The 9,621-nt window shown below is 35.5% G+C and overlaps 1 protein-coding gene across 1 annotated transcript; it reads right to left on the reverse strand.

Annotated features, from left to right (window-relative positions):
* Window positions 1-228: 228 nt before the first annotated feature.
* On the reverse strand, window positions 229-9,211 carry LOC120115458 (SAC3 family protein A-like). The gene is made up of 14 exons (XM_039136179.1): window positions 8,958-9,211; window positions 8,689-8,761; window positions 6,887-7,765; window positions 5,328-5,765; window positions 4,340-4,441; window positions 3,671-3,768; window positions 3,345-3,525; window positions 2,690-3,181; window positions 2,444-2,584; window positions 2,245-2,304; window positions 1,122-1,252; window positions 877-1,010; window positions 547-782; window positions 229-379 (listed from the first exon to the last, which is right to left on the reverse strand). Exons 2-14 carry the CDS (start codon window positions 8,746-8,748, stop codon window positions 278-280), a joined length of 3,054 nt encoding a protein of 1,017 aa, XP_038992110.1. The 5' UTR covers window positions 8,749-8,761; window positions 8,958-9,211; the 3' UTR covers window positions 229-277.
* Between the last annotated feature and the right edge of the window lie 410 nt (window positions 9,212-9,621).

A 9,621-nucleotide genomic window follows, 5' to 3' on the forward strand; every position in this document is an offset into this window, starting at 1 on the left:
TGTAAGGCATTCATATATCAAACGTCCTAATGAATTTTCCTCATCTCCTTCCTGAAAATGAGAATTTTTTCTTTTGAATTAGAATTCCATGGTATACAACTGTGATCTTACTGTCTTGTAGGGTACAAGAAATATCGTCAGCCTCCTGTCAGATTCGCCACTCTGTTTCTCGGAATTGTTCCCACTTACAGATTGAACTGCAGATGGAAAAGGCATCCCACTTGAATCATCTCACAAATGCTTTCAGATACACTTTAAGAGTACAAATTAAACTCGGCTACGACGATGTCCGTGTCAGAAAATCGTTAACTGCTAGACTAGCATCGCCATGGGCAACGGCATCTTCAGGGTCAGGCATGAAGAGACTTGAAGATGAAGCCTGCACATTAAGAACAACAATATCCAGTTAGAGTAAATATACCCAAACTTTCCTGTATCGGTTAAGTAAGAAAATACACATGCAATACAAAAGCCAAACACCCAAGGTCAACTTAAAATGGGATATTGCTAATTATCGAAAGGCTAATATGATGAGGTTATCGGTACCTTAGTATCAAGTTGCATCTCTCCATTACTATCTGCAACTAGGGAAGCACCATGTGCCTTTAACCAGTCAACACAGTCCTCCAATCCATCAGAGTCTTTATCATCACTTCCTTCATTTGTAGGCATACCACTGCTGAAGCCCAGCACCTGAGCAATGTACGAAACAGGAACGTGAGGACGATAAGATCGAGACATGCAGCTTACAGCCTTATACCGCATTTTTTCAACATACAGATCTGCAAAAAGAACAGATGAAAGAAAAACCTTAGCATTCCCTTTGATATATGCAATCAGTTCTAGCATTGAGATAACCCAAAGAATACAGTTTACCCATAAGGCATGCGTTCAAGTTAGGTGCCGTTTTGTATAATCTGAAGAACAAGACATAATTTCCCAAAGTCACTGATGCTCGAACTGCAAGTGCATGCTTAACAGCTTGATCCTTCTTTGCTTCATCAGATAACCTGGAAATCGGAAGCGATAGGATCTTTTGTGTCAATATTCATAGCATCAAGAATAACTGACATTGAAGAAATCAAGGGAAAAATCATGTATCAATAAGCAACAGAACTAACCTCGACATTGATGATAAGAGATCTCTGTTGTTGTTTGAGTGCATTATAACACAAAGTAAATTATAAGCAGAAAACTCCATATGGCAACCCTCGATTCCTTCAGCATAAAGGATTTTCAACTGTGATTGGCACTGAACCCATGGGAGGAAAAAGGAAAGTAAATATGATTACAAATGTAGAATAGTAAAACATATCCTCATATATTTAAATTCATTATATCCCACTTTGCAACAAATTCCAGTTGCCAAATCTTTCAAGATGTTGACGCTTAGCGCCAGCCGACTTAAAATGGCATTACATCCAAAACTTTCTGACACTAACGATAAACTTATGGTGAACTTTTTACTCGAACCTTTAAACTGAAACACATTTTTTTATGTAAAGCCAAAGTTAGCCATCTTCACAAATGTGCATAATTTTATCAACCATAAAATCATCTAGAGACTAATCAATATGATCAGGCTACAGTAATATCAGCTACATTATTAGGCATTACTTGACAACCAACGATGTCACCAAAAGAAATAAAATTAGCATGCTAATGATTCATACAATAGCCATACACACTAATCATTAGTGTCCATATGTGTTTTAGGCTAAATACTTTAAAAGCCCTTGTACATTTCCAAGTTCTCAAGATGAGCATACTGAATAACACATTAACATGTTATTTTTGCGCAATTAAACCCTCAAAGTACAATTTTTATCTACCAAAGCCCTTAAAATATTATGTTTTTGTAGTTAAACCCTATGTGTAACAGATTTCTTTTACTTTTCTCATGAGAAAATGGGTTAAATTAAAACAAAAATAATACATAGAGGGCTTAATCGAGTACAATTACAAAGAAGGATGAGGGCTCTTTCAGTACTTTAGCCGTTTGCTTTATATGCACTTTTGTAAAAGCACAATATGTTAATTTAGCTTGGCAAACAAATCTAAGTGCTAGTTTGGTGTCAAGCATTCAGACGCATCTGGTACACGAGCTGAAAACAAAATGATTATGAAAAGACGGAATTTAGTCCCACCAACAAACCATCTGTTATATGTTACACATGTTAATAAAAGCAGGTAAACAAAAGCTATTCCAAAAAAGAAATTATAACACTGTATTAAAGTGCAAACCTGGTTATACTCAGGCAGGTCCCCAACTTCCAATGCAAACCGAGCATGAGTTTCATAAACCTGATTATCAGTGAAATTAAACATGAAAATCAGTATGATGTCCAGGAAATATCAGTTTTAGAAAAGAAACCCATCCACATCAACATGATCCTACTTTATTTTCCCAGAGACAGGGTTATGCATCAGATTACAGATATACCTTTACTGTTAGCTGGTTACGAATTCTTTGGACAGTTAAGTCTTGGCGTATAGACTTCAACTGATCACACTTACAAAGGTAGTTCTTCTGGGAATTTTTAACCATAAGCAGAGCTTTTTCCAGAACTTCTTCCGGTCTTACCTGTAAATCAACGAGGATGCTAAAAATATATGCAAATATGGCATCATTCTTTTTAAATATTTCAAAAGATGGATTACAACAATAAAATGAAATATCGATGATTACAGTGGAGGGATCTGGAGCAGAAGTAAGACGCAAATAACATTTCTCTATTTCCTGGCATGTTCCTTTCACAGTTAGTGAATCCCAGTCAATGTCTTCAACAGCCCTGCTGCCACCATCTTCAAAGCTTTTGCTAAGCACCAAAGCAGTAGTCCTTCTAGCATATAGATTTCCAGTGCCAGCATTTCTGGCCTTAAAGTGATTATTTTCTGCTCGATTACCTTGCACTTTCTCAAAACGCTTGGAACGGTTTTCACGTCTCTTTCTCTCCTCTGGAGTATTAGCAAGTGCAATAGCACCAGAATAATATGCTGTTAAATTTTGCTCCTTGTCACTATCACTAGAAGCATCACCATTATCAGCAGCACTTGCATCAGCAAGACGCTGTCTCTTTACTTGTCTCTGGAAAGTTTTACTAGCAGATTTCAGCTCCATCTGAGGAAACCTAATCTTTTTCATAATATCAGACTTCACCTCAAAATTTGCTCCTGTAGGCTGCACAATAGTTTGTTCAATGAAGAAAGCCTGTTAAATTATCTGGAGCATAAGTGCAATGCCTTAAGAATCAATGATAATACTAAATCCTTATGGGGAAAAATGCTTAAATCCTAACACAGAACAGCAACAAAAGAACAAATTCAATGGAATTAAATGCTACCTTTCTGTCCTTTTCATCGAGATGAATTCGGCTACTATATTTTGCAGCAAAATTGTTCAGAGAACTCAATTTGTCAACTGGCTTCTCCTCCAATAGAGGCTCCCACCTACTCTTGGACCGTTTAGTTGGACTCTTCTTGTACTTCGGAAATGAAGAAAAAGGGGTTGGATTTTGTGAATTGCTGTGAGAAGATAAAAAAAACGAAAGGAAGAGGCGTGAGAATTGAGGCATAACAAATTATTTACTAGAAACAAAACAAAGCCATATAATTCAAGATAAAAGCAAGCCACAAAGTCAAGCACTGGTGGGGAACTGGAATTGAATACTTCTTATCAGCCATATCTGTATTTGGTATTGGGAAGAGAGGCTCGGCATCCCAGTCTCGTGTATGAATCGTACCATCACTAGTTGCCTTGGTAATTATCTGAAAGGGGACAGTAGGTGGTGAAGGACAAAGTTAATACTAATATGAATCCAGCAAAATATAGAAGAGCATACAGCGATTCCAAGTAGAATAATAAAAAGATAAAAATGAACTCAACTAACTCAAAATATCCCCAAATATACATCTAACAAATCAGCGTTAAAAATATAATAGCATATGTGTAGGAGATTAAAAAGTTGTAAAAATTCAGTCCATAAGGCCAGGCACATGAATCATTGATCTCAATCTTCCTTTCCAGTGGACCCAATATCCACTTTTAAATGCTATAGTCACAAATATAAGAAGTCAGCAAGAGAATGTCAGCCCAGTGGCTATAAGCCATCCAAGATTCAAGTTAGCCTCCTTGCTCTGTCCAGTTGTAAAGATACAATTGCAGTAGTGGACACTCAAATAAATTTCATTTAAATAATTTGTAATTACGAGCATTTAAGAATTCATTAACCCAAGCTCTTTAAAGAGTGTTTGATTACCATGGCATGAGAAGGGAAGTCATTTTGCATATAATTTTGAATGACAGCTACCAAAATTTTATTTAAAAAAATAACCTCACCTCCTTCATGATTTCCTGGCAAGCTGCTGATTGCTTTTCATCCTTACATTGAGACAATACCCTTTGAACATAATTCTTTAATGATTTGGGGAACACGCCATTCTGCAAGCAACAAAGCAACCATTAATTGTTGTTCCAAAATCTGCCATACCTAAACCATGATATAGGTCTTTTTTATGCGGAGGAGGAGGCAATTAAGAGTGCTTGAAGTGAACTATACAATCTAAAGACTGTAGAATATAAGAACAATTTCCAGAAGTAATTTAAGCCTAAATCATTCCACCATATTGGTGATAAGGTGTATTTTAATTCAGCACTGCATAATCAAGCAAGTTAAACCATATTAGAGCCAAATATAGAAAGGAAGATCGCAGCTTAAATGATTAACAAGACTACCACAAAATAATGGATGAGCATATAAAACATATGGTTCAGTAAACACTTAAAAATATGTATACATAAAAATATTTTAAAACAACATTAGTTCAACAATATGATAACATCCAATGATAACATCCCATATGATTTACAGACACAGCAAAGCTACCCCAAGCATTATTCAAACAAAACAGGTTCAGAACTGTATACAGTATTTCCTAGGCATCCATCACCATATTTGGCATATAGAACAACTAGAATGGGGCCCGCCAACATTGACTTGCAGACTACTAGCATTCAAATTTTTCTAGTTGCATGAAAATACCTTCACTATGCTGTCAAATCCGGTAACATTAAATCATCAACTCTTATATATAAAACTATGCCACTAATGGCGTGATATAGTTTGCAGAACTTTAGGCAACAAAGAAATTCAGATTAGACAAGATATATATAATTCAGGTACTCTTGTGCAGATGCTCAACCTAGTTGGCAGAAAGCAACTTTCTTACTCGCCTCATTTTCACAGAGAAAGTTGTAGTAGGATAATTCTACGTTGTTTACTTAATTCCAAAGAAAAACAAATATGCAATCAAATAAGAAAGCTCACCTTGAATACAGAATCAGCTGCATCATTGGACAACACTTTTTCACTGGATTTTGGCTGGGAAACACTTATATAAGCAGGTTTTGCTATTGCACTGTTGTTAAAACCCTCTTTGTCCATATTCGGCAAACCCAATGGTAAATTAGAGGCAATTCTGGGATTTGTTTGAATCTGCAGTTTGCTTACCCTCTGCGTCTCTGAAGATTGAACAATTTGTGCAGGTGGTTGGTAATTTTGAGGTGCCAACTGAGCCACGGGAGACTGTAAATTGGGAGGTTGAGGGCAAGCAGTTTTCTGTTGTTCCTGAAAGTTACTATATGAAGATTTTGAATCCAAAGGCTTCACAAAATGTGGTTGTACAGGACTAGGATGCTGATTTTGAAAACTTGGAGCCCCATGTGTCAGGTAACTATCATAAGCACCAGTGACTGTTGCACCAGGCTGACCAAAATGTGCACAAAAAGATGAAAAAGAAATTAAGTAATAATCATCCAAAGAAGATACTACTAACATGCAGTACAGCAACAAGAAGTGCATGATACAATTCATGATGTGCTGTAATATGATAAGTAAATAAAGTTATCATTTTTCCTCCCAACTATACCATGAAACCTACCTTGCATCTGGGTGTACCATATAGGATACTAATTGCTTTCTAATTCAGGAGTATTGATTTAACTAAAATATTAAATAACTTCAAGCAAAGTAGAGCAAGCAATAGAATCAGCGGTATTATCACAATAAGCATACATGGCATAAGCAAGCAAGCAAACCATACAACACACAATATAGGGATCATTATTACTGTTAAAACTAAAAACCCTTGGTTTGCATTAAGAAACTTACTACCTAAAACTGCTCACTGATACAAGCTGGTGACACTGAAAGAACTGAGGAATTTGAAATAATCATATTTACATCATAACAACATGGATAAACATATTGTGATTCAATAGATTATACACCATTAAAACATCATCCACTAAAAACAATAATGCTAGTAGTATAATGTTTTAAAGTCAGAACAGTGAGTTAATACCTAATGAATTGTTAGATTTAAAAGTAATAACGGTCCCAATTTTACCACAGAGAGGCAAAATGTTGGTGTAACTTTGAAACGAACTTTCCCCAATACAGCATTCATAGCATGCTCTGATTAGTTTCAAAGAAAGAAAGTATATTTTATAAACTTCCAAAACCCTTAATCTTCACAGAAATGAAATCTTACCTGGTGGAAGCATCCAAAATTCATTACCTAAATATGTAGAAGATAGCAAATAGGGTATAATATATATCCCATCAAATTTATCAACAGGGATCACACACAAAATAGTGCACCTATCATATTGTACATCAAATCCAACAAAATAGAAACATAAGTAAACGTGCAAAAACACACTTCAAATAATCACCTTCAATATATAATACAGCAAAGGCACAAACATAAACAAATAATAACAATGACAGAATGCACACATTAAGATTAGCAGATAACTCAAACAAGTCATAACTATACATGAAATCAGCTAATCCTGGACCATGCATCCAACACAAACTCAAACCTGTGACAAAGGTGTTTGAGATGAACTGGACTCTGGCCCCCAAGGTGGAGCAAAAGTTGTAGGGGCTTGACTGTTTGAAGTGGGATATCCACCACTAAAACCAGGAATCTGAGACACCTGAGACTGTTGAGTGGAAGCACTACCAACAGACAAGTTTTCTGTTCCAGGAGCACAACTAACTTCCGTCTGATTGTAGTAATCAGCCCACTGCTTGTACTGCTGCTGATAATGCAATGAATTTGCATCTGCATTACCGGCAGCATAAGCCCCACTTGTATCTGGAGGGTAGTTTGAATACTGGTGGTGGTGGTGAGTAGCATAATTTGCATAATTGCCTCCATTCCATGTGGTAGTCTGATGAGTGTAACTGCTACTTGGGTAACCTCCAGCTGTCTGATAATCACCAGGATTGTAGTAAGTGCTTGGATAACTTGTAGGCCCAGCATAAGACCCTGTATTCTGAAATGAGGAAATAGGCTGATATGGAGCACCTGTGTTTTGATATGCTCCTACTGGCTGAAAGTAAGATGGGTTAGGTTGTTGCTGATAACCACTATAGTAACCTTGGTAACCTGTGCTCCCATGTGAATAAGGATCAGCAGAATTTGAGTATGAAGTATAGGCACTATAGTCAGGTTGTGCATTTGTCACTCCTACGCTCGATGAAGTAGAAAGTGAGGCTGCATTAGACCCATCCTGGACAGTTCTTGAGGATGGCTCACTGTGCTGGACATGGGGATAAGTGGAATTTGAAAAACTTCCATTTTCTGCAGAGTGATTATCTACCCTATACATGTTCCATAATGCAGCTTCCGAACCAGTTGTAGTGGGAACATATAAAGACGTCTGGCCTTGACTTGCATTAACAACATACCGATTCTGAGAAAAAAGAAACAAAAGTTAATGAACGTCATATGAAGGCATGAACCAACCAAAATTACAGAATCAGAAGCCAATTAATATGAAAGTAAATAAGTTATCTAATATAAAGTTCTACCAAATCAGACTACTTTTAAAAGATGCCATTAACACGGATGTAGTAAGCACAAATCAAACCAGCCACCACATAAAAACCTGTGCTTTTTCAAAAAAAAAAACGTTGATGTAAACTTAAACCCAATTCACAACAAGAAAATTCCACAACCTATATAAACCTCTTACAAACTTCAAACCCGGTATTCATTACAAATAATGTTTTCATGTTCATGATTTCCATACTTCTACAACTGTAAACCAACCTAGTTCACAACAAACAAATTCTGCCTCGCATGAAAGCCTAAAGATCCAAAACCGTACTAAACAGTTCTGTAACTACAAACTGAATTCATTGCAAACAATAGCACTGTCTTTAAACCAAGATTATGAAACCCTTTAATGTTTGAATGAATTCTATATCCAAACCCAATTCACAACGCAAACAGTCCTTGTTTCAAAAATGCTTAAGGAGAATAACCTAACATAACACTTCAACCCTAACCGCAAGCTATGTTACCACCTTCAATTTTTTATTTCAACACCTTTGTCATCCAATTCTAAAGTAACTACAGCAAGCAACACTATCCACCACAATATTACCTAAAGAACTAAAATCTAACTAAACAACTTAGAATCTTCCATCACTAGTTTACTACAATCTTTGATTTTCAATTTCGAAAATCCAAAGCAAATTCGTAAGAAAGACTTTTATTAATTTATTAACTTTAGTATTCAATCTCGATACTTTATTAACCAAACCCATTACCTAAATCAACTTCTTTAGCCATTGTAGCATTTTCTCGAAACAACGAAAACAGGGAAATTACCTCAACAGAATTCGGGTCAACTGATGCTAAGGTTTGCGTATTCGTAGCTTGATTCATCATTTCATCATCATCCCTATATTTCACCAAAAACAAAAGAGAACAAACAGAAAATTAGCACAGTAGAAAAAGAAGAACTAGTAATCGTATCAAATCATGAATTAAGTTACCCGGAAGAGGTCAAAACCTTTGCATTGAAATAATATTAGAAAAAATGGGGGAAATACAACAAAACCCTAATTAAATTTAAAGGAAACTGACCAACTTCTTACCTTAAAAAAAACCCAACGTATTTAGCAGCAAATAACACAGTTTTGAGATCAAAGGACAACCCCCAGAAAGGAAAATTTTATATGCCAAATAATTGAATATAGGGTTTGATCAAGTAAAAAAGAATAAAAACCAACAAAGAGCAGAGAATAAAGAGGAAAAAGTATATTGAATTTAAAGGAAATAAACCCACGAGCGAGAAGAAAAGGCAGACAGAGGAGAAAGAGAATCGGAAAGTTATAATTGAAAAACAAAATATGTAAATAAATAAATAAATAAGGAGAAGGAGAAGAAGAAAAGGATTTGATACTAGGTGGATTTTAATGGCTTTAGGCCGATCCGTCGAAATCTTTACAAAACCGGACCGACTTGAGGAGATTTCTCTATTAAAAAACCCACCCTCATAGGTATAGAATTATTGTTTCCGGTACTATTAACACTAGAATTTTTGGTTTATTCAATCTTTTTTCTACTAATTCTATTATGAATTCAGTTTAATTTGTTAATCTATTTAATTTTTTATTTTAATAATGAAAATTAAATAAACTAGTATTATATCAATAATTAGTTTAATTCAATTTCTTTAGTACTCTAGTAAGAGAAATTTTCTCGAGTCATTAAAAACTCATTTTATCATATAATTATATTTTTTTCAAATCTTATGAT

This window comes from Hibiscus syriacus, unplaced genomic scaffold (genome assembly GCF_006381635.1).
Source record: "Hibiscus syriacus cultivar Baekdansim isolate YM2019G1 unplaced genomic scaffold, ASM638163v2 tig00110264_pilon, whole genome shotgun sequence".
In the NCBI taxonomy this organism is placed as follows: Eukaryota; Viridiplantae; Streptophyta; class Magnoliopsida; order Malvales; family Malvaceae; genus Hibiscus; species Hibiscus syriacus.

Excerpts from the sequence above, each read along its gene's own strand:
- LOC120115458 (XM_039136179.1), bottom strand. The coding sequence starts at position 8,748 with ATGATGAATCAAGCTACGAATACGCAAACCTTAGCATCAGTTGACCCG. Across the intron at positions 7,766-8,688 it reads TTGACCCGAATTCTGTTGAG|AATCGGTATGTTGTTAATGC; the intron begins GTAATTTCCCTG and ends CTTTTTTCTCAG. Across the intron at positions 380-546 it reads AGATGCAACTTGATACTAAG|GCTTCATCTTCAAGTCTCTT; the intron begins GTACCGATAACC and ends CTTAATGTGCAG.